The sequence below is a fragment of the Eleutherodactylus coqui genome, chromosome 9 (genome assembly GCF_035609145.1).
Source record: "Eleutherodactylus coqui strain aEleCoq1 chromosome 9, aEleCoq1.hap1, whole genome shotgun sequence".
NCBI classification, from domain to species: Eukaryota; Metazoa; Chordata; class Amphibia; order Anura; family Eleutherodactylidae; genus Eleutherodactylus; species Eleutherodactylus coqui.
The window spans coordinates 154,490,064-154,516,153 of record NC_089845.1 but is presented as its reverse complement, the minus strand read 5'-3'; the positions used below and the strand labels follow the sequence as shown (position 1 = coordinate 154,516,153).

The window sequence follows — 26,090 nt, the reverse complement described above, 5'->3', positions numbered from 1 at the left end:
GTGACCCCCCAAGTGGCTAGAGTGATAATAGTGACCCCCCCTACAGCGGCCCCCAGTATAATAGTGACCCCCCCCCCCCACATCTGCCCCCGGTATAATACTGACCCCCCCACATCTGTCCCCGGTATAATACTGACCCCCCCACAGCGGCCCCCAGTATAATACTGACCCCCCCACAGCGGCCCCCAGTATAATACTGACCACCCCCCAGCGGCCCCCAGTATAATACTGACCACCCCCCAGCGGCCCCCAGTATAATATTGACCACCCCCGCCATAATAGTGACTCCCCCAGTGATAATAGTGACTCCCCCAAGTGGCCAGAGTGATAATAGTGACCCCACACAGCGGCCCCCAGAATAATAGTGACCCCCCCCACATCGGCCCCTAGTATAATACTAATCCCCCCACAGCGGCCCCCAGTATAATACTGACCACCCCACAGCGGCCCCCAGTATAATACTGACCACCCCATAGCGGCCCCCAGTATAATACTGACCACCCCACAGCGGCCCCCAGTATAATACTGACCACCCCACAGCGGCCCCCAAGTATAATAGTGCCCCCCCCCCCACAGCAGCCCCAAGTATAATAGTGACCGCCCCCCACAGCTGCCCCCAGTATAATAGTGAACCCCCTTCCCACACAGCTGCCCCCGGTATAATAGTGAACCCCCTTCCCACACAGAGGCCCTGGTATAATAGTGACCCCCCACAGCGGCCCCCGGTATAATAGTGACTCCCCACAGCCGCCCCGGTATAATAGTGACATCCCACAGCGGCCCCCGGTATAATAGTGACACCCCACAGCGGCCCCCGGTATAATAGTGACACCCCACAGCGGCCCCGAGTATAATCGTGACATCCCACAGCAGCCCTCAGTATAATAGTAACATCCCACAGTGGCCCCAGTGTAATAGTGACACCCCACAGCGGCCCCCAGTAGTAATGGTGACACCCCACAGCGGCCCCCAGTAGTAATGGTGACACCCCACAGCGGCCCCCAGTAGTAATGGTGACACCCCACAGCGGCCCCCAGTAGTAATGGTGACACCCCACAGCGGCCCCCAGTAGTAATGGTGACACCCCGCAGCAGCCCCCAGTAGTAATGGTGACACCCCGCAGCAGCCCCCAGTAGTAATGGTGACATCCCACAGCGGCCTCCAGTAGTAATGATGACACCCCACAGCGGCCCCCAATAGTAATGGTGACACCCCACAGCGCCCCCCCACCATCCACCCCCGAGACCCACATACTTACCCTCTCCTCCTCGTGGAAGCTCCACTGCTCCTTTGCTTGGGGTTGCTCCCAATACACACTGTGACGTCAATGTGCTGCTGGACGCCTCCTCCCCTGTTCTCGCGGAACCTATGAGGAGATGTCAGGAGAGGGGAGGAGGATCCCAGCTGCACACTAACAACACAGTGTAGCTTGAATCAGCACGGCTAGCAGCGCAGCTGAGTGAATACAGCGGAGAAGCTGCGGCCCCTGCTGGTATTCACTAAAGTGGTGAGCTGCCAGCGGCGGCGCGTGCCAGCAGGGAGGGCTCTGTGTGCCGCCTCTGGCATGCGTGCCATAGGTTCGACCCCACTGGCCTATACTGTAAACGCTATGAAAATGTAAAAAACACAAATGAAACAAACCAAAATGTTTTGTTCATTTTGCCTTAAAAAAACGCAATAAAATTGATCAAAAATGTCATATGAACTCCAAAATGGTAACAAGAAAACCTGCAGCTCGCTACTCAAGGCCCTCACAGAGCTCAGTCTATTGTAAATAATTAAAGTTATGGGACTTTCAATATATGTTGATTTTGATATTGTTGTAATCTTACTAATCCGCAAAAAACCCCAAAAACGTTATCTTCATTATTTATACCGCATGTTAAACGTTGCTAATAAAAAACCTTCCAAAAATCAAATCAATGGCAGAATTGATGTGTTCACCCTGCCACAAAACAACAACTCGTCATGAAGGAATCGGGTCAACGGTAAAATAGAAACGCGGCGGCATTTAAAAAGTCGAGATGAAAATCCCCCCCAAAATACTGTGTCTTTAAGTACCAAAGTAGGCGCGACCTTAAGGGGTTAAGAGCTGCAGATCATCCAAATTATAAACTATTCTGGATTATTGGACGCTCATAGAGAAGTATATAAAACCTCCAGGAGCGCAAAATACAGTGTGACCGCAAAATCTGCCGCCATCGGAGGAATTTCCTCATCGCTTTGCTCTGTTAGATTGCATTCCTCGGCCCAATTTCCAGACTTTCTGGATAACCGGATTAAAGGACTTTCACTGTACATAAAGGAAGATGAGATCCCGTATGACTGTTCTAGAACTCGATATACGTACAGAGATATAGGTCTATTTGCTCTTTGCGCTGCAAGCGATTCCCAGACACCTCAAAGCAGCAGGAATTAAAAATGGCTGCTGGCAGGAACGCTGATAAGCAGACGACCGGGAACGAACATGTGGAGTCCAAAAGGCCTCAGTGCCAGCGCATAAATCAGCTCTTAACATATGGAGTATGAGATATACCTACCAATTACATGGGAAGAGGGAGATTGCGATGAGTTATGTCACACATTAGGGAGCGGAGAGAGTACATAGGCTTTGCAGGCGGCCGGCTAATGAACCCGAAAGTCGACGAGCCTTCCCAAATTGCTCACCGCAGACTTCTCTGTTTTGCTTATTTTTATTAGGGGAGAAAAATGCTGAATCGTTCGAAGTTCCTCAAGAGGAAAAGCTGTTGTAACAGCAGCGTGAGAGGTGGAGGCGGCGAGGGAGACGAGTCTCTTCCCTAACCCCGGAGAACACAAGACATTCATACACATTTACGCAGTTCGCCAAAATTCCCGCATCCAGCAAGTTCAGCCGCGGCCTCAGACACAACACTCCCAACATTAAAATTAATAGCACAATCTGATGTGAGCTGCTGCACAAATGAGGCTTATCTGTATCACAGCTGTAAAGGACGTCTCCATAAGATCCAATTATGTCCTGGGGGTGAGAGAGCGAAGTCGTAACAATACGTTATCCCTGAGCGCTAAGAGGTGCTCAAAATATACAAGTGATGCGCTGAATCAAGATCGAGGCCCGAGACTAATCGTGATCAAGACTGCAGACTGTAAACTAATCCTGATCAAGACTGCAGACCTGATACTAGAAGTGATCAATAACACAGACCCAAGACTGATCAATGCTACAGAGGTGATCAATATCGCAGGCCCGAGACTAATCCAGATCAATATCAAAGGCTTTAAAGACCCAAGACTCATCGTGATCAACAGCATAGACCCGAGACTCATCGTGATCAACAGCATAGACCCAAGACTCATCGTGATCAACAGCATAGACCCAAGACTCATCGTGATCAACAGCATAGACCCAAGACTCATCGTGATCAACAGCATAGACCCAAGACTCATCGTGATCAACAGCATAGACCCAAGACTCATCGTGATCAACAGCATAGACCCAAGACTCATCGTGATCAACAGCATAGACCCAAGACTCATCGTGATAAACAACGTAGACCCAAGACTCATCGTGATCAACAACGTAGACCCAAGACTAATTCTGATCAACAGCATAGACCCAAGACCAATCCTAATCAATAGCGTATACCCAAGACTCATTCTGATCAACAGCATAGACCCAAGACTCATCGTGATCAACAGCATAGACCCAAGACTCATCGTGATCAACAGCATAGACCCAAGACTCATCGTGATCAACAGCATAGACCCAAGACTCATCGTGATCAACAGCATAGACCCAAGACTCATCGTGATCAACAGCATAGACCCAAGACTCATCGTGATCAACAGCATAGACCCAAGACTCATCGTGATCAACAGCATAGACCCAAGACTCATCGTGATCAACAACGTAGACCCAAGACTAATTCTGATCAACAGCATAGACCCAAAACCAATCCTAATCAATAGCGTAGACCCAAGACTCATTCTGATCAACAGCGTAGACCCAAGACTCATCCTGATCAACAACGTAGACCCAAGACTCATCCTGATCAACAACGTAGACCCAAGACTCATCCTGATCAACAACGTAGACCCAAGACTCATCGCGATCAACAACGTAGACCCAAGACTCATCTTGATCAACAGCGTAGACCCAAGACTAATCCTGATCAATAGCCTAGACCCAAGACTAATCCTGATCAACAGCGTAGACCCAAGACTAATCCTGATCAACAGCGTAGACCCAAGACTAATCCTGATCAACAGCGTAGACCCAAGACTAATCCTAATCAATAGCATAGACCCAAGACTGATTCTGATTAATACTACAGACCTGAGATTAACCCTAATCAATAATGCAGGCCTGGAACTATTCCTGAGCAATACCATTGGCCAAGACTAATGATGATCAATTACACAGGCCCAAAACAAATCCTGATCAATATCGCAGAGGTGTAACTAATCCTGATCAGTAAATACAGTCCTAAAACTAATCTTGATCAAATACACGGGCCCAAGATAAATCTGATCAATACTGTTGGCCCAACACTAACCCTGACCAATAATGCAGATCCGAGACTACACCTATTGACTGAGACTACACCTATTGACTGAGACTACACCTATTGACTGAGACTACACCTATTGCTACACTAGCTGTTATTGGGGCGAGATGGGCTTGAGACTCGGCTGCACTAGGTAGGTTGGGCAGTCAGAGGATGGCAGTCACTGACCTTGTCCTTGGACACTTGGTGTGAGAAGGGGCAGGTCCCGTCCGTCTTCTTACACGTTCCTCTGAGAAATCTGCAAGGACAACAAAGTATGGGCACACGTCACAGGAAGCCTGATGTAGAATAGATCCTCTGGATCCCCCAATCTACCAGCACATAGATTACAAAACCACCATATTACCAGCACACAAAGTACAGATCCTCCAGATTACCAGCACCGAGAGTACGTATCCTCCAGATTACCAGCACCGAGAGTACGTATCCTCCAGATTACCAGCACCGAGAGTACGTATCCTCCAGATTACCAGCACCTAGAGTACGTATGCTCCAGATTACCAGCACCGAGAGTACGTATCCTCCAGATTACCAGCACCGAGAGTACGTATCCTCCAGATTACCAGCACCGAGAGTACGTATCCTCCAGATTACCAGCACCGAGAGTACGTATCCTCCAGATTACCAGCACCGAGAGTGCGTATCCTCCAGATTACCAGCACCGAGAGTACGTATACTTCAGATTACCAGCACCAAGAGTACGTATCCTTCAGATTACCAGCACCAAGAGTACGTATCCTCCAGATTACCAGCACCGAGAGTACGTATCCTCCAGATTACCAGCACCGAGAGTACGTATCCTCCAGATTACCAGCACCGAGAGTACGTATCCTCCAGATTACCAGCACCGAGAGTACGTATCCTCCAGATTACCAGCACCTAGAGTACGTATCCTCCAGATTACCAGCACCTAGAGTACGTATCCTCCAGATTACCAGCACCTAGAGTACATATCCTTTCAAATTACCAGCACCTAGAGTACGTATCCTCCAGATTACCAGCACCTAGGGTACGTATCCTCCAGATTACCAGCACCGAGAGTACGTATCCTCCAGATTACCAGCACCTAGAGTACGTATCCTCCAGATTACCAGCACCGAGAGTACGTATCCTCCAGATTACCAGCACCTAGAGTACGTATCCTCCAGATTACCAGCACCTAGAGTACATATCCTTTCAAATTACCAGCACCTAGAGTACGTATCCTCCAGATTACCAGCACCGAGAGTACGTATCCTTCAGATTACCAGCACCAAGAGTACGTATCCTCCAGATTACCAGCACCGAGAGTACGTATCCTCCAGATTACCAGCACCTAGAGTATGTATCCTCCAGATTACCAACACCTAGGGTACGTATCCTCCAGATTACCAGCACACACAGAACAGATCCTTCGGATTTACTTACACATACCATATAGATCCTCTGGACTCAACAGAGCCGCATCACATACAGAACAGATCCACTAGATCACCATCCCAGCATGCTCTGGATCTATCACAGAATTAACATGTGAAGTTCAGATCCTCCAAATTACCACTATAGAAAATACAAATAATCAGAGTCCACCGGACTACTGGCAAAGAGTACCGATCCTCCAGAATTTCAACACACAAAGCAAGATATTCCAGATCTACCAAAGTCCCAGCAGATCGATAATAGATCCTCCACTCATTTAGTTACCAGCACACACCACACAGATTCCTCTAGATCCACTAAATTACCTGAACATAGATTATGAATCCACCATATTACCAGTGCACAAAGTACAAATCCTCCAGATGTACCAAATTAGTAGCACATAGGAAACAAATCCTCCAGATCCACTTAATTACAGCACACAGGTACAGATCCTCTGGATCTACTAAATTACCAGTGCACAGATTACCAACATACAGATTCTTAGGATCTACTAAAACATACCATCCAGAACCTTTGGATTCACAAGAGTAGTACGATAGCATATACAGTATATATCCACTGGATCCACCAGATCACCATCACAAAATACAGATCTATCAATGTACGAATCTATCAAATGACTAATCTATGAAGTACAGATCCTTCAAATTACCACCACATAAAGAAAACATTAGTCCATCAGATTACCAGTAAAGAGTACAGATCCTCTGAATCTGCCAGATTATTGACCCACACAGTACAGGAGCTCCAGATCCACTAAAATGCTAGCAGACAGAGCAGAGATCCCCTGATCATCAGCAGAGAGATCCTCCAGCCCTACCAGATAGAGAACAAACATCATCTGGATTCACAGATTAGCAACATGTAGAGAACAGATCACCCATTGAACAGATTAGCAGCACAGAGTGCAGATCTGTCAATTCGACTAGATTACCATGACAGAGTCTAGATTCACTAGATCTATCAGATTACCAACAGCGTGTACAGATCCGCCAGCACAGTGAACTAACAGATTAAGCTGCTGATTTATTTCCTTCCATTCACAAAAAGTCACCTATAAACAAGTCAGAATGGTTTCATCCATTGTGTCGTTATGGCAGATAGATCACAAATGCAAGAAAGTGATCATCAAGTGGATCACTCTGCTCTTCTCTAGATGAAATATGAACAGCCTGGACTATTACATGGGAACCATTAGAAGACCTTCAGGTAAAGAGATCCCATTCCGACCGGGGACCATCGTTACAAACTGTTAGAGGCAAAGACTAAGGAGGTAACAAGACATCTTACTACAGCATCAAGATCACATGATATGGCGGTGCTGGCCGGTATGTCGGTACGAGCCTTGGGGGGATACGAGCGGGTCATTCCATACCAAAGAGGCCATCGATATGAGCAGTTATGCCTAATCAGGACTTTTGTTGACTTTGTGACAGGTTTATAATATGGGGACCCCTTTAGGAAAACGTGAACATAATCTGAAATACACCCCCTGTTGGTCAGAGCAGAGACCTACTAGTGAGAGCGTCTCCCCCTCTGGTGGATCGGACACAACTCTACCATACTGACAAGCAGGTTCTGGCACTGACCGCGTGCACACCGCCACCTTCTCCGGATCATGGATGTAGGGGCACTTCTGGCCGCGGTTACATTTCCCGAAGCGGTTGTAATACATGCAGTACTCCTTCTTCTCCTTTTTCTGCTGGGCCTGGCGGATGATGGCCAGACTGCGCTGGATGGCGCGGCTGTGGGAAGGAAGAATGAACGGTCATCACACTGCAGAAGACAGGCATCAGACAAGGTACGGGGTGAATCAAAAGTTAGGGCACCCATAATATAATCAGAACGACAAGATATAGAAGTAGGAAACTCTGTAGAACACTTAGATGGGTGGGGGGAAACATTTCGGAACTATGGTGCGCCTGTTGGCCATCTTGGATTCAGCCCAGGACACTTCAATGGGGAAGGGGTGATGGGATACATGATTTAAGAGTAGAATTTCATTAGATATTGGTAGATGTGATCATCCTATCAGTGCCTGCAACCATTTCAGAGTTAATTACAAACATTATGTTAAGTAACAAGGTAAGAAAATTGTAATCACGTCTCTTCAGGTGGCAGAAGATGCTTTCAACAACCCAGGACAAAATTTTGACCATCCTGATGGCCAATGAAAGAAGTTCATATGAGGTGTCCGAGGCTTTTAAATCAAGGAGACTGGTCAGGGGGTCCAAGGAGACTGCTCAGGGGGTCCAAGGAGACCAGTCAGGGGGTCCAAGGAGACCAGTCAGGGGGTCCAAGGAGACCAGTCAGGGGGTCCAAGGAGACCAGTCAGGGGGTCCAAGGAGACCAGTCAGGGGGTCCAAGGAGACCAGTCAGGGGGTCCAAGGAGACTGGTCGTGTCCTAGACAAACCGAGAATCGGCCATGCGAGCAGTATTTCCCCAGCTGTGCTAGCCATTTTCACAAAGAGTACACAGAAAGGCACCAGGAGACGGGCATTGGAGCCAGATGCAAGTCACCCAACTGTCATAACGATCCTCAAGACACACAAGTGGCCCCATAGAAACTGTAGCTGCAACAAAAGTTCTATGAAGACGACCCTGAGAGATGCTGGGAATTCTGTCAGTGGTGTTACAAATGTGTAAACAAAACGCACGATTCACCAACACTGCTCAGGCAGTCTTGGTTTGTCCTGAACCCCGGACCAGTGCGCCCGAGCCCCCGACCAGTGCGCCCGAGCCCCGGACCAGTGCGCCCGAGCCCCGGACCAGTGCCCCCGAGCCCCGGACCAGTGCCCCCGAGCCCCCGACCAGTGCGCCCGAGCCCCCGACCAGTGCGCCCGAGCCCCCGACCAGTGCGCCCGAGCCCCCGACCAGTGCGCCCGAGCCCCCGACCAGTGCGCCCGAGCCCCCGACCAGTGCGCCCGAGCCCCCGACCAGTGCGCCCGAGCCCCCGACCAGTGCGCCCGAGCCCCCGACCAGTGCGCCCGAGCCCCCGACCAGTGCGCCCGGGCCCCCGACCAGTGCGCCCGGGCCCCCGACCAGTGCGCCCGGGCCCCCGACCAGTGCGCCCGGGCCCCCGACCAGTGCGCCCGGGCCCCCGACCAGTGCGCCCGAGCCCCGGACCAGTGCGCCCGAGCCCCGGACCAGTGCGCCCGAGCCCCGGACCAGTGCGCCCGAGCCCCGGACCAGTGCGCCCGAGCCCCGGACCAGTGCGCCCGAGCCCCGGACCAGTGCGCCCGAGCCCCGGACCAGTGCGCCCGAGCCCCGGACCAGTGCGCCCGAGCCCCGGACCAGTGCGCCCGAGCCCCGGACCAGTGCGCCCGAACCCCTGACCAGTGCGCCCGAACCCCTAACCAGTGCGCCCGAGTCCCGGACCAGTGCGCCCGAGTCCCGGACCAGTGCGCCTGAGCCCCGGACCAGTGCGCCTGAGCCCCTGACCAGTGCGCCTGAGCCCCTGACCAGTGCGCCTGAGCCCCTGACCAGTGCGCCTGAGCCCCTGACCAGTGCGCCTGAGCCCCTGACCAGTGCGCCTGAGCCCCTGACCAGTGCGCCTGAGCCCCTGACCAGTGCGCCTGAGCCCCTGACCAGTGCGCCTGAGCCCCTGACCAGTGCGCCTGAGCCCCTGACCAGTGCGCCTGAGCCCCTGACCAGTGCGCCTGAGCCCCTGACCAGTGCGCCTGAGCCCCTGACCAGTGCGCCTGAGCCCCTGACCAGTGCGCCTGAACCCCTGACCAGTGCGCCTGAGCCCCTGACCAGTGCGCCTGAGCCCCTGACCAGTGCGCCTGAGCCCCTGACCAGTGCGCCTGAGCCCCTGACCAGTGCGCCTGAGCCCCTGACCAGTGCGCCTGAGCCCCTGACCAGTGCGCCTGAGCCCCTGACCAGTGCGCCTGAGCCCCTGACCGTCTCCTGACACTTGGTCCTCTCACTGATGTCTTCCTGTGTCTTCTTCCTAAATGAAAGCCTCGGCCACCTCATGTGAACTTCTGTCACCGGCCGTCAGGATGGTCTCAGTTCTGTCCTGGGTTGTTAAAGGCATCTTCTAGTACCTGAAAAGACATGTTATTAGTGTTTTCCATACCCCATACCTCAACATAACTTTATTAATACTCAACAGGACATCCATAACGCACAAATGGCTGCAGGTAGTAATCAAATGATTGCACCTATCCATTTCTGATGACACTCAACTCTTAAGTCCCTATATCCCATCTCCCCCTCCCCTTCCACTGACGTTTCTTGGGCTGAATCAAAGATGGTTGCCACCAGGTTGGCCAACAGGCAACACCGTAGTGCCAAAAAGTTTCCCCCACCCATCTAAGTGTTCTACAAAGTTTCCTACTTGTATCTCTTTTTGCCCTGACTTTTGGATCCCCTTGTATAACACTTTATCAGGGGCTCTACTTAAAGGGGATGTCTGGTCTCTACAAATAACACAGTTTCATCATATATTGTTTTGATTCCTCATCATTCTCAATATCTCTGCTTGCTGTGTGCGAAAACAAGTTTGGTTTAAACCCAGAGAGAGAACTGAAGGCTGATGCCCCGCTTACACAGCTGCTGGTCTAGTACAAGGTCATGGGTGACTGGTGACCCCCTGGAACCCTGGGGATCTCTTGGAATCTAGTCAGGGATTTCTCAGCAGGAGGTGACCATTTTATAGCAGGGTTGGTACAATCATCCTGCCCATTGATGCTTAGCATGGATGTAGGCAAAAATCTAACATTATTGAATGTTTTACCCTTCCCAATACCACGAGTTTGCAAGGTAGGAGTCAGAGTACAGATCTGCCGGATCCACCTGATTACAGATCCTCCAGATCATCAGCAGTGTGTAACGGAAAGTGCAAAATGAGGATTTATTTCCTTCCATTCATAGAAAGTCACCAAGATTAGGAAGTGTCAGATGGGATCATCCGTTGTGTCGTTACGGCAGGTGGATCATGAAGGAGCGGGACGTTAATCGGCCTTCCCCTTCCAGCCACAAGGGGCTTATTTACTACTGAAAATTGGACGGTTTTCTGGTGCAAATTGTGCCAGAAAAACGGTCAGACATGCTTAGCGCCACATTTACTGTGTGTTTTGGACGTGTTCCCGTTTTTCACGTTTTTTCACTATAACTGACAATGGAGCGTTCCTTCGTAGAAAAAGTGGCGCGGCCTAAATGCAACACCATGCACCAAAAACACCAAACCAGCTAAAAGGCGGTATAAAGTTAGACTAGAGTCTTAAAAGTCAACAGGTTTATCATTCCGAGTCCCTGTGATACATCTGGTGCATGTGAGGACCATCTTGTCTAATTATTAGTCAGTGTTAGTCAGTCCCCACAAGTCAATGCGGTAGGGCTCATGCACACAGCCATGTTTTCTGACCATGTATCAGGCGTGCGTTGCACAGACACGTGGTATGGGGTGTACGGACTCAATAGGCTCTCATTGATCTGTGCACACCGGTGTGTGGATTTTGTGTAGCGTGAATAATAAATCGCAGCGTGAGCTCTATACCCTTGTATGTGATACGCTTTCTGTGCGCAATACATTGAGCATGGGCAACATTTTCATACGCATCCCAACTCTAGAACAGAGCGGGGGATTAAAAGAAAATAGTAAAAAAAAAAAAAAACAGACTGCGCATGTCCGTGTGATTCGCGGGCATGCACAGTGCCATACGCGGTCTCTACCGGGAGAGTGAATGGCTGCAAAATGTGTACGGCTGTAGGCATGAGCCCGTAGGAGTTGGAGTGCAGGCGTCCGGATCCCCCAGATTACCAGCAGACAATGTGGGGCTACTAATCCGGAGGACCTGTACTCTGTGCTACTGATCTGGCAGACCCAGAAGACCAGTACTCTATATGATGGTAATCTGGTGGATTCAGAGCACCTATAAAATGAGTGCTGGTAATCTTGGGGACTACAGGTCCTCCGGATCCCCTAGATTACCAGCACAGAGTACAGGTCCTCCGGATCCCCTAGATTACCAGCAAAGAGTACAGGTCCTCCGGATCCCCTAGATTACCAGCACAGAGTACAGGTCCTCCGGATCCCCTAGATTACCAGCACAGAGCACAGGTCCACCGGATCCCCTAGATTATCAGCACAGAGTACAGGTCTTCTGGATCCTCTAGAATACCAGCACAGAGCACAGGTCCACCGGATCCCCTAGTTTACCAGCACAGAGTACAGGTCCTCCGGATCCCTTAGATTACCAGCACAGAGCACAGGTCCACCAGATCCCCTAGATTACCAGCACAAAGTACAGGTCCTCCGGATCCCCTAGATTATCAGCACAGAGTACAGGTCCTCCGGATCCCCTAGATTATCAGCACAGAGTACAGGTCCTCCGGCTCCCCTAGATTACTAGCACAGAGTACAGGTCCTCCGGATCCCCTAGATTACCAGCACAAAGTACAGGTCCTCCGGATCCCCTAGATTATCAGCACAGAGTACAGGTCCTCCGGCTCCCCTAGATTACCAGCACAGAGTACAGGTCCTCCGGATCCCCTAGATTACCAGCACAGAGTACTAGTCCTCCGGATCCTCTAGATTACCGGCACAGAGTACAGGTCCTCCGGATCCCCTAGATTACCAGCATAGAATACTGGTCCTCTGGATCCCCTAGATTACCAGCATAGAGTACTGGTCCTCTGGATCCCCTAGATTACCAGCACCGTGTACTGGTCCTCTGGATCCCCTAGATTACCAGCATAGAGTACTGGTCCTCTGGATCCCCTAGATTACCAGCATAGAGTACTGGTCCTCTGGATCCCCTAGATTACCAGCACAGAGTACAGGTCCTCCGGATCCGCTAGATTACCAGCACAGAGTACAGGTCCTCCGGATCCCCCAGACTACTGGTATATGGATTACAGGATTCCTGGGAGTTGAAACACTTAACAGGGTTTTCCCCATAGAAGTAGGATTGGGTTTCACTAATTTAATGGCCCTTTTACACGGGACGACAGTTGGCTAAACCAGTGTCTGAGCTCCGGCATCACAGCTAATGCAGAGCGGTGACGTCAGAGCGTTTAGACAGACAGACTTCGCCGCTTGACCACAGGCTTCTCACTGAGCGCTTCACCTTCAGAGCGAGGAGCGTTTACACGTAACGACAAGCCCGCGATCCTGCAGTAGCTTTTATGATGACTGAAAGTCATCGATAACGAACTGCGAATAAATAGTGAGCGATGCAGCAGCGCAAATCTCTGATAGATCTTACTTTATGGACATATTGTGACAAGCCCTGCCACTGTGTGAACAGGAGAGATACAGTCAAAGAATACGAACGATGAAACGCCATTCACTGACAGCAAGTAGCAAAATGAAGTTACAGTACACAATGATTGAGCTTTATTTAGTTACAACCCATGTAATACAAACCTTGCAATATACCGGCTGGGGGTGGCCGACCGACTGGGGTACAAGGAGCCGGGACTGGTGCCGCTCACATCCAGTTTGCCTAGAAGAGAAATCAGAACATTCTCAGATGTGTAACGTGAACCTGACATACATGTTGGACCGCAGGATCATACACATATCTGCTATAAGAAGCGTGTGCTCCCGATATATATAGCAGACACCTATAGAAGACTGCTCATCTATTAATTCTTAGTTTACCAGACTAGCAGCGTAAGGGTAGACCACAATTATATTAGTGATGACTATTCTGGCACATCGGTTACACAAAAGAGTACATTTATAAGGGGGACTGCGACGGGTCCGTTACCTACCCCAAGGACTGCGAGGGGTCCATTACCTACCCTGAGGACTGCGAGGGGTCCCATACCTACCCTGAGGACTGCGAGGGGTCCCATACCTACCCTGAGGACTGCGAGGGGTCCCATACCTACCCTGAGGACTGCGAGGGGTCCCATACCTACCCTGAGGACTGCGAGGGGTCCCATACCTACCCTGAGGACTGCGAGGGGTCCCATACCTACCCTGAGGACTGCGAGGGGTCCCATACCCACCCTGAGGACTGCGAGGGGTCCCATACCCACCCTGGGGACTGCGAGGGGTCCCATACCCACCCTGAGGACTGCGATGGGTCCCATACCCACCCTGAGGACTGCGATGGGTCCCATACCCACCCTGAGGACTGCGATGGGTCCCATACCCACCCTGAGGACTGCGATGGGTCCCACACCTACCCTGAGGACTGCGATGGGTCCCACACCTACCCTGAGGACTGCGATGGGTCCCACACCTACCCTGAGGACTGCGATGGGTCCCACACCTACCCTGAGGACTGCGATGGGTCCCACACCTACCCTGAGGACTGCGATGGGTCCCACACCTACCCTGAGGACTGCGATGGGTCCCACACCTACCCTGAGGACTGCGATGGGTCCCACACCTACCCTGAGGACTGCGATGGGTCCCACACCCACCCTGAGGACTGCGATGGGTCCCACACCCACCCTGAGGACTGCGATGGGTCCCACACCCACCCTGAGGACTGCGATGGGTCCCACACCCACCCTGAGGACTGCGATGGGTCCCACACCCACCCTGAGGACTGCGATGGGTCCCACACCCACCCTGAGGACTGCGATGGGTCCCACACCCACCCTGAGGACTGCGATGGGTCCCACACCCACCCTGAGGACTGCGATGGGTCCCACACCTACCCTGAGGACTGCGATGGGTCCCACACCCACCCTGAGGACTGCGATGGGTCCCACACCCACCCTGAGGACTGCGATGGGTCCCACACCTACCCTGAGGACTGCGATGGGTCCCACACCTACCCTGAGGACTGCGATGGGTCCCACACCTACCCTGAGGACTGCGATGGGTCCCACACCTACCCTGAGGACTGCGATGGGTCCCACACCTACCCTGAGGACTGCGATGGGTCCCACACCTACCCTGAGGACTGCGATGGGTCCCACACCTACCCTGAGGACTGCGATGGGTCCCACACCTACCCTGAGGACTGCGATGGGTCCCACACCTACCCTGAGGAATGCGATGGGTCCCACACCTACCCTGAGGACTGCGATGGGTCCCACACCTACCCTGAGGACTGCGATGGGTCCCACACCTACCCTGAGGACTGCGATGGGTCCCACACCTACCCTGAGGACTGCGATGGGTCCCACACCTACCCTGAGGACTGCGATGGGTCCCACACCTACCCTGAGGACTGCGATGGGTCCCACACCTACCCTGAGGACTGCGATGGGTCCCACACCTACCCTGAGGACTGCGATGGGTCCCACACCTACCCTGAGGACTGCGATGGGTCCATTACCTACCCTGAGGACTGCGATGGGTCCATTACCTACCCTGAGGACTGCGATGGGTCCATTACCTACCCTGAGGACTGCGATGGGTCCATTACCTACCCTGAGGACTGCGATGGGTCCATTACCTACCCTGAGGACTGCGATGGGTCCATTACCTACCCTGAGGACTGCGATGGGTCCATTACCTACCCTGAGGACTGCGATGGGTCCATTACCTACCCTGAGGACTGCGATGGGTCCCACACTTTTCCCCAGGGACTGTGAAGGATCCCATACCTACGCTGAGGGACTGTGATAAGTTACCACACCTACCCCAGGGAACTGCGATGGGTCCCACTTCGAACCCAAACAATCAATCAGCTTTTACACTGGACACCTTGTGCATAAATTCAGAAAAAAACTACAGAATAGTCTGTGCATAGAAATCATGACAGCAGACACTAGAGAACTAATAGTATGTGGAGTTCACACATGATAACTATTGCAATATTCCCTACAGCAGTCAGTCCAATCACAGCAGGTCTATGATGAATAGAACACTTGGAACATCAAGGATCGATCTGGTCGGGCACTGACTCCCCATGCAAACTTTCAAACAAGGGACTGGACTAAAACACTACTGGGGCTCATCTTATTCAGCAGCTGACCAAGGATGGGGGGTCTCTTGTTCGTTGCTCCCCCAAATCAGTAGCTGTTGATCATTTTCTAGGGTACATTGCAAGTATTGGACCCTAAAGGAAGCAGAGAGGGCCCCATGCAATAAGTAAAATGAGAACCCCAAGATTATGCTACCACAAAGGCAGTATTATTCTACGGCCAATGCAGCTCCAGATACCGTGCATCGCTACTGGGATATCGGACTGGGGAAGCCATACAAAAGGCATAGCTGCCCCCTATTGGTCGCTCCCCATAGGGACCCTTCTTGTGGTCCATTTATATTATTCTTTCTGATTCTGAAGTCCATAATCGAGTTTTGCCTCGATATCTCTGCAGGCAACACTTCAGTGTCCGGCGGTGACAAACTCAATTAGGGGGCACATGACTTAGAGCAGTACTTCAGCCAAGCATCCATACGGCGCAAAACCCCTTTAAGCACCTCATTATACCAAGCAGTGACATCACTACACCAAACAATTCAGGTTGGTGACATCATCACTACTGAAAATATACAGTGACCAGATTAGCAAATAAAAAAGACTCTCACAAAAGACCAGAAGTATAATAAAACAAGTCAACAGATACATAAACCCAGCAAAGCTTCGGGAGGAGTGCGGGCAGGAGAGGGTTAACCGACAGCAAATTATGGGGAAAACGCGCATGCAGAACGGAAAAATAACATGATGGAAGTTGTGTAAGATCCCTGTAAAAGCGACAGGCATGCATCTGGCCAGGTGGTGGGAGTGTGTCACAGTCAGTCATCTGCCAGCCCGGCGTCTCACAGAGTGAGTGAGTCACATTTGATAGTGTGTCCGAGGCGTCTCATCTCGCAGGAGCTGTCACTTGCCCGGCTGAGGATGATGATGCCCCATCTGTTGAGGTATTGAGGAAGATGATGGCATGCGACGAACACCGGAGCCAACGTCACCTGCCTGCCTGTCAAATGTAATGTCACGAGCTCCAGGAGAGCGGTCTGCCGTGCCGACATCTGTGTGCAGACATGCCTGCCAAAGGTGGGGAAACAGAGCAAGCGCTGACCGCAGGACCAGTCATCTACCACCACACGGATACCGACATCAGACAAGAACATAGACCGCAGGGGCAAAATCACCGAAAAACAGGAGCCAGGAGACAAAGATGACGGCCAGGAGGAGCTAACAACTCAAAGAGCTCATCCCGCATCACAAGAGTTGTATTCTTGCATATAGGAAGGGGGAGGGCAGTATGATAATACTTATATTCTTGTACATAGGAGCAGTATTATAGTAGTTATATTCTTGTACATAGGGGCAGTATTATAGTAGTTATATTCTTGTACATAGGGGGCAGTAATATAGTAGTTATATTCTTGTACATAGGAGGCAGTATTATAGTAGTTATATTCTTGTACATAGGGGGCAGTATTATAGTAGTTATATCCTTGTACATAGGAGCAGTATTATAGTAGTTATATTCTTGTACATAGGGGCAGTATTATAGTAGTTATATTCTTGTACATAGGGGGCAGTAATATAGTAGTTATATTCTTGTACATAGGAGGCAGTATTATAGTAGTTATATTCTCGTACATAGGGGGCAGTATTATAGTAGTTATATTCTTGTACATAGAAGGCAGTATTATAGTAGGTATATTCTTGTACATAGGGGGCAGTATTATAGTAGTTATATTCTTGTACATAGGGGGCAGTATTATAGTAGTTATATTCTTGTACATAGGGGGCAGTATTATAGTAGTTATATTCTTGTACATAGGGGGCAGTATTATAGTAGTTATATTCTTGTACATAGGGGGCAGTATTATAGTAGTTATATTCTTGTACATAGGGGGCAGTATTATAGTAGTTATATTCTTGTACATAGGGGGCAGTATTATAGTAGTTATATTCTTGTACATAGGATCAGTATTATAGTAGTTATATTCTTGTACATAGGGGCAGTATTATAGTAGTTATATTCTTGTACATAGGGGGCAGTATTATAGTAGTTATATTCTTGTACATAGGATCAGTATTATAGTAGTTATATTCTTGTACATAGGATCAGTATTATAGTAGTTATATTCTTGTACATAGGGGGCAGTATTATAGTAGTTATATTCTCGTACATAGGGGGCAGTATTATAGTAGTTATATTCTTGTACATAGAAGGCAGTATTATAGTAGGTATATTCTTGTACATAGGGGGCAGTATTATAGTAGTTATATTCTTGTACATAGGGGGCAGTATTATAGTAGTTATATTCTTGTACATAGGGGGCAGTATTATAGTAGTTATATTCTTGTACACAGGCGGCAGTATTATAGTAGTTATATTCTTGTACATAGGGGGCAGTATTATAGTAGTTATATTCTTGTACATAGGGAGCAGTATTATAGTAGTTATATTCTTGTACATAGGGGGCAGTATTATAGTAGTTCTATTCTTGTACATAGGGGGCAGTATTATAGTAGTTATATACTTGTACATAGGGGGCAGTATTATAGTAGTTATATTCTTGTACATAGGGAGCAGTATTATAGTAGTTATATTCTTGTACATAGGGGGCAGTATTATAGTAGTTATATTCTTGTACATAGGAGGCAATATTATAGTAGTTATATTCTTGTACATAGGGGGCAGTATTATAGTAGTTATATTCTTGTACATAGAGGGCAGTATTATAGTAGTTATATTCTTGTACATAGGAGCAGTATTATAGTAGTTATATTCTTGTACATAGGGGACAGGATTATAGTAGTTATATTCTTGTACATAGGAGCTGTATTATAGTAGTTATATTCTTGTACATAGGGGGCAGTATTATAGTAGTTATATTCTTGTACATAGGGGGCAGTATTATAGTACTTATATTCTTGTACATAGGGGGCAGTATTATAGTAGTTATATTCTTGTACATAGGGGGCAGTATTATAGACGTTATATTCTTGTACATATGGGCAGTATTATAGTAGTTATATTCCTGTACATAGGGGGCAGTATTATAGTAGTTATATTCTTGTACAGAGAAGCAGTATTATAGTAGTTATATTCTTGTACATAGGAGGCAGTATTATAGTAGTTATATTCTTGTACATAGGGGGCAGTATTATAGTAGTTATATTCCTGTACATAGGGGGCAGTATTATAGTAGTTATATTCTTGTACAGAGAAGCAGTATTATAGTAGTTATATTCTTGTACATAGGGGGCAGTATTATAGTAGTTATATTCCTGTACATAGGGGGCAGTATTATAGTAGTTATATTCTTGTACAGAGAAGCAGTATGATAGTAGTTATAGTCTTGTACATAGGAGCAGTATTATAGTAGTTATGTTCTTGTACATAGGGGGCAGTATGATAGTAGTTACATTCCTGTACATAGGGGGCAGTATTATAGTAGTTATATTCTTGTACATAGCGGGCAATATTATAGTAGTTATATTCTTGTACATAGCGGGCAATATTATAGTTGTTATATTGTTATTAGAGATGAGCGAGTAGTGCCTTAGCCGAGTATCTCCCAGCTCGTCTCTAAAGATTCGGGGGCCAGCGGGTGGCGGGGAATGGCGGGGAGGAACGGAGGGGAAATATATATATTCTTGTACATAGGGGAAAGTATTATAGTAGTTATATTCTTGTACATAGGGGACAGTATTATAGTACTTATATTCTTGTACATAGGGAGCAGTATTATAGTAGTTATATTCTTATACATAGGGAGCAGTATTATAGTAGTTATATTCTTGTACATAGGGGGCAGTATTGTAGTAGTTCTATTCTTGTACATAGGGGGCAGTATTATAGTATTTCTATTCTTGTACATAGGGGGCAGTATTATAGTATTTCTATTCTTGTACATAGCTGGCAGTATTATAGTAGTTATATTCTTGTACATAGGGGCAGTATTATAGTAGTTATATTCTTGTACATAGGGGACAGTATTATAGTAGTTATATTCTTGTACATAGGGGGCAGTATTATAGTAGTTATATTCTTGTACATAGCGGGCAGTATTATAGTAGTTATATTCTTGTACATAGGGGGCAGTATTATAGTAGTTATATTCTTGTACATAGCTGGCAGTATTATAGTAGTTATATTCTTGTACATAGGGGGCAGTATTATAATAGTTATATTCATGTACATAGGGGGCAGTATTATAGTAGTTATATTCTTGTACATAGGAGCAGTATTATAGTAGTTATATTCTTGTACATAGGGGGCAGTATTATAGTAGTTATATTCTTGTACATAGCTGGCAGTATTATAGTAGTTATATTCTTGTACATAGGGGGCAGTATTATAATAGTTATATTCATGTACATAGGGGGCAGTATTATAGTAGTTATATTCTTGTACATAGGAGCAGTATTATAGTAGTTATATTCTTGTACATAGGGGGCAGTATTATAGTAGTTATACTCTTGTACATAGGGGGCAATATTATAGTAGTTATATTCTTGTACATAGGGGGCAGTATTATAGTAGTTATATTCTTGTACATAGGGGGCAGTATTATAGTAGTTATATTCTTGTACATAGGGGGCAGTATTATAGTAGTTATATTCTTGTACATAGGAGGCAGTATTATAGTAGTTATATTCTTGTACATAGGGGCAGTATTATAGTAGTTATATTCTTGTACATAGGGGGCAGTATTATAGTAGTTATATTCTTGTACATAGGGGGCAGTATTATAGTAGTTATATTCTTGTACATAGGAGCGGTATTATAGTAGTTATATTCTTGTACATAGGGAGCAGTATTATAGTAGTTATATTCTTGTACATAGGAGGCAGTATTATAGTAGTTATATTCTTGTACATAGGGGGCAGTATTATAGTAGTTATATTCTTGTACATAGGGGGCAGTATTATAGTAGTTATATATTTGTACAGATGAAGCCCAATAAGTACTTTCTCTTTACTGATATGTAGTGGTGATCACCTCTCTCTTTGAATCTCCATTGCTTTAATTTGTAGGGGATGCTTTCTTCCTAACCAAGGAGACATGTTACTTACCAGTCTTCGGGGTCTGCTTGCTGCCACTGCCGGGGCTCCATGTTTTGGAGAGCTTATTGGCAGACACTCTATACATGACTCCTCCAATAAAGCACAGGCCACGACTCCTCCATCGTTGCTGATTCTGATTTTGTCGCAGACGGTTTAACAGCAGCAGCCTGAAGAAAAAGAGACATTCACTGATACGAGGCAGAAATTATGCATTCACACCATAATTAAATATCTTGTAGGAATCCAGAGGGGTAACACATGCCTCTCTAGGGGAACACACAGGGATGATACACACTAGAGTCCGGGGATCCCGCAGAGATAACCCACACTGCTCAGGGGGGATCCCGCAGACATAACCCACACTGCTCAGGGGGGATCCCGCAGACATAACCCACACTGCTCAGGGGGGATCCCGCAGACATAACCCACACTGCTCAGGGGGGATCCCGCAGACATAACCCACACTGCTCAGGGGGGATCCCGCAGACATAACCCACACTGCTCAGGGGGGATCCCGCAGACATAACCCACACTGCTCAGGGGGGATCCCGCAGACATAACCCACACTGCTCAGGGGGGATCCCGCAGACATAACCCACACTGCTCAGGGGGGATCCCGCAGACATAACCCACACTGCTCAGGGGGGATCCCGCAGACATAACCCACACTGCTCAGGGGGGATCCCGCAGACATAACCCACACTGCTCAGGGGGGATCCCGCAGAGATAACCCACACTGCTCAGGGGGGATCCCGCAGAGATAACCCACACTGCTCAGGGGGGATCCCGCAGAGATAACCCACACTGCTCAGGGGGGATCCCGCAGAGATAACCCACACTGCTCAGGGGGGATCCCGCAGAGATAACCCACACTGCTCAGGGGGGATCCCGCAGAGATAACCCACACTGCTCAGGGGGGATCCCGCAGAGATAACCCACACTGCTCAGGGGGGATCCCGCAGAGATAACCCACACTGCTCAGGGGGGATCCCGCAGAGATAACCCACACTGCTCAGGGGGGATCCCGCAGAGATAACCCACACTGCTCAGGGGGGATCCCGCAGAGATAACCCACACTGCTCAGGGGGGATCCCGCAGAGATAACCCACACTGCTCAGGGGGGATCCCGCAGAGATAACCCACACTGCTCAAGGGAATCTCACAGAGATAACCCACACTGCTCAGAGGGGATCCCGCAGAGATAACCCACACTGCTCAGGGGGGATCCCACAGACGACACACTTACCCGGGAAAAACAGACATTTGCTTAACAACTTCACAACCATCTAATATAAGTTTACATCAGGCGGTTGGGAAGTGTGTATGGAGTCGGCTCGGGAGATGAGTTTGCTCCATAGCCGGCGGCTGTCAGTCATTTCTGACAGCCGCTGGCAACTGCTGTGATCGAGGTTAGCTGTGATTGCAGCAGTTAACTAATTAGATGCAATGGTCAAAGCTGATGTCTAAACAATCATTGGGAGGGGAACGGGATCCCTTATTGGACTTCATTGGCACCCCCGGCACCACAATCAGGCTGATAGACTTGTAAATTAAAAAAAAAAAAAACCAACAAAGTATGACTCTTGGTAGGAACAAAAAAAACAAACAAAAAAAACCACTGCGGTCCTGAGGGGGTTAATAGGGAATAAATAGAATGCCAAAACTACAGTTAAAATTGACACTCCTATAAGGCAGAGCAGTAACTGTGCAAGTGATATGTAACCACATAATATAGCTTTCTATACTGCTCAGGGTGTGTGGAAAGCTGGGTGGCAACGCCTATAGGCACGGCCATGAAGGTCCTTAGAGGAGGATATTAAAACGCTTTACACTTTGTAGATAGCCGGATTACAGCTCAAGCTTTGCTCGGCCCCCAGTAACCCGCAGAGCATTGCTTCGTCACTTTGGCGTCGGGAGCGGCGCCACGTGCCCAGTATATCACGGAGGCCTGACTGGGGAAATGAGAAGTGAAGGTAGAAATTAATGGTGTGATCGCTGGGGCCAAGGACCCGGGGGACACATATGCCCTCTGCGCACTTGTCTTGTCATTGGCGCGCGCTCTCTCCCTCTTCCGTGTGACCGCTGATCACGCCGTGGAATTTCATTACGGCCGGAGAATAGGAAGGGTATTAAGCGCTGGTAATGAGGGAGTCAGCCGGGAGAGCGGCCCCCGCGGCCCCCGGTAATAGGAGGCATGAACCGGCCTTTCAAACTCATTTCTAAATCCATTTGAAATACGGCAGCAAATTATCCGTCTCCGCGCCGCCAAAGCCTGCAGCCAATTTACTGCGAGCAGAAGTGACAATGGAGGAATTGATCGCCATAACCTTGGCCACGGCAGACACTGATCCCCATTGTGATTCCTTCCCCGGGCTGGGGGGGGATAAACCAATACAACTGGAAGCATGAGAGCTGCGGATGACAAGACGGCGCGGTCCTGCCGCGGGGCGGTTTTATACGGAGAGCGGTGTAATAATGGAGGGCCGGGGGCTCTGTCATCTTTAATTCTTGCAGGGATTCCCTTTAATCAGCGGACATAAGAGGTTTCGTGACCGCGCCGGCTCCATTGTCAGGCGAAGTGAGAGCGCACTTCATTTACGTGGATTTCTCGCCTCTGAAGCGATTTTACTTCCCCTGAGCTCAAGTTGTAAAAATTTTCCGCTGACACTTTTGGGAAACCAATATGGCTGCCATTACGGCGGTGGACATCCAGTTTCCGCCCTCACTCCACGATAGCAACCATCCACCTACGCCTCATAACCAAGAGATTTGCACTTGGGACGGTATGTAAGCTATCAGAGGTCTTTTTTTTGCACAGCAAGACTGGATGGATACATTGACTGACAGCAAGCAGAGATCTTGAAAACAGTGATGAATTCAAAGTCTATTAGAAGTTGCAGAAGTTTTTTATTCTACACGGATGGAACTTTTTTCCCTGATAGAAACCCCCACTGAGAAGCGAACGTCTGATGCGTTTGGTACACGAAGGGTTAAGCTGGGCGCTGCCGGTTGGCGCTGTAACCTGCCGTCGCCTCCTCATCCTATTACTACACACACAGACACATTGTGTGCATACATCATTAATTTTAAATTATACTAAATGTGGCAGAAGGAGCGCAGCGCAGGCGGCTATTGGATGCGGCGCCAGTCTGAGAACTTCAGGAAATGCTGACAGGTCGAGCGCCGCTTATAACCACACGCCAGCCCCGCGCCCGGCGAACGCCAATCTTTACTCGCGCAGCATTACACAGTTACGGTACGGGCGCTTTATTGTAAGTACTCGCTGTATACTGAGAAATACATTATATCTGATAAATGGTCCCTGCGGCTGCGGGGGGGCTTAGAGTAGAGGCGGAGCGGCGGGGCTCAGAGGACGGGCGCAGCGGAGCGGCGGGGCTCAGAGGACGGGCGCAGCGGAGCGGCGGGGCTCAGAGGACGGGCGCAGCGGAGCGGCGGGGCTCAGAGGACGGGCGCAGCGGAGCGGCGGGGCTCAGAGGACGGGCGCAGCGGAGCGGCGGGGCTCAGAGGACGGGCGCAGCGGGGGGCTCAGAGGACGGGCGCAGCGGGGGGCTCAGAGGACGGGCGCAGCGGGGGGCTCAGAGGACGGGCGCAGCGGGGGGCTCAGAGGACGGGCGCAGCGGGGGGCTCAGAGGACGGGCGCAGCGGGGGGCTCAGAGGACGGGCGCAGCGGGGGGCTCAGAGGACGGGCGCAGCGGGGGGCTCAGAGGACGGGCGCAGCGGGGGGCTCAGAGGACGGGCGCAGCGCGGGGCTCAGAGGACGGGCGCAGCGCGGGGCTCAGAGGACGGGCGCAGCGGGGGGCTCAGAGGACGGGCGCAGCGGAGCGGGGGGCTCAGAGGACGGGCGCAGCGGAGCGGGGGGCTCAGAGGACGGGCGCAGCGGAGCGGGGAGGGGGGGGCTCAGAGTACGGGCGCAGCGGAGCGGGGGGGGGCTCAGAGTACGGGCGCAGCGGAGCGGGGGGGGCTCAGAGTACGGGCGCAGCGGAGCGGGGGGGGGGGCTCAGAGTACGGGCGCAGCGGAGCGGGGGGGGGCTCAGTACGGGCGCAGCGGAGCGGGGGGGGGCTCAGAGTACGGGCGCAGCGGAGCGGGGGGGCTCAGAGTACGGGCGCAGCGGAGCGGGGGGGGCTCAGAGTACGGGCGCAGCGGAGCGGGGGGGCTCAGTACGGGCGCAGCGGAGCGGGGGGGGCTCAGTACGGGCGGAGCGGGGGGGGCTCAGTATGGGCGCAGCGGAGCGGGGGGGGCTCAGTACGGGCGCAGCGGAGCGGGGGGGGCTCAGTACGGGCGCAGCGGAGCGGGGGGGGCTCAGTACGGGCGCAGCGGAGCGGGGGGGGCTCAGTACGGGCGCAGCGGAGCGGGGGGGGCTCAGTACGGGCGCAGCGGAGCGGGGGGGGCTCAGTACGGGCGCAGCGGAGCGGGGGGGGCTCAGTACGGGCGCAGCGGAGCGGGGGGGGGGGCTCAGTACGGGCGCAGCGGAGCGGGGGGGGGGCTCAGTACGGGCGCAGCGGAGCGGGGGGGGGGCTCAGTACGGGCGCAGCGGAGCGGGGGGGCTCAGAGTACGGGCGCAGCGGAGCGGGAAGGGGGGGATCAGAGTACGGGCGCAGCGGAGCGGGAAGGGGGGGATCAGAGTACGGGCGCAGCGGAGCGGGGGTGGGGGGCTCAGAGTACGGGCGCAGCGGAGCGGGGGGGCTCAGAGTACGGGCGCAGCGGAGCGGGGCTCAGAGTACGGGCGCAGCGGAGCGGGGGGGGGCTCAGAGTACGGGCGCAGCGGAGCGGGGGGGCTCAGAGTACGGGCGCAGCGGAGCGGGAAGGGGGGGGATCAGAGTACGGGCGCAGCGGAACGGGAAGGGGGGGGATCAGAGTACGGGCGCAGCGGAGCGGGGGTGGGGGGCTCAGAGTACGGGCGCAGCGGAGCGGGGGGGCTCAGAGTACGGGCGCAGCGGAGCGGGGGGGCTCAGAGTACGAGCGCAGCGGAGCGGGGGGGTCAGAGTACGAGCGCAGCGGAGCGGGGGGGGGTCAGAGTACGAGCGGAGCGGAGCGGGGGGGCTCAGAGTACGGGCGCAGCGGAGCGGGAAGGGGGGGGATCAGAGTACGGGCGCAGCGGAGCGGGAAGGGGGGGGATCAGAGTACGGGCGCAGCGGAGCGGGAAGGGGGGGGATCAGAGTACGGGCGCAGCGGAGCGGGGGGGCTCAGAGTACGGGCGCAGCGGA

At 50.9% G+C, this 26,090-nt stretch overlaps 1 protein-coding gene across 1 annotated transcript in view; it reads right to left on the bottom strand.

Annotated features, from left to right (window-relative positions):
• Nucleotides 1–26,090, bottom strand: part of ZC3H3 (zinc finger CCCH-type containing 3) — a 60,881-nt gene that overhangs the window by 34,537 nt on the left and 254 nt on the right. Inside the window, exons 2-5 of the mRNA XM_066578900.1 lie at nucleotides 20,874–21,031; nucleotides 13,346–13,424; nucleotides 7,559–7,714; nucleotides 4,716–4,785 (exon numbers count right to left, since the gene is read on the bottom strand). Coding sequence (XP_066434997.1) covers nucleotides 4,716–4,785; nucleotides 7,559–7,714; nucleotides 13,346–13,424; nucleotides 20,874–21,031 — 463 coding nt within the window. The remainder of the gene's footprint in view (nucleotides 1–4,715; nucleotides 4,786–7,558; nucleotides 7,715–13,345; nucleotides 13,425–20,873; nucleotides 21,032–26,090) is intronic.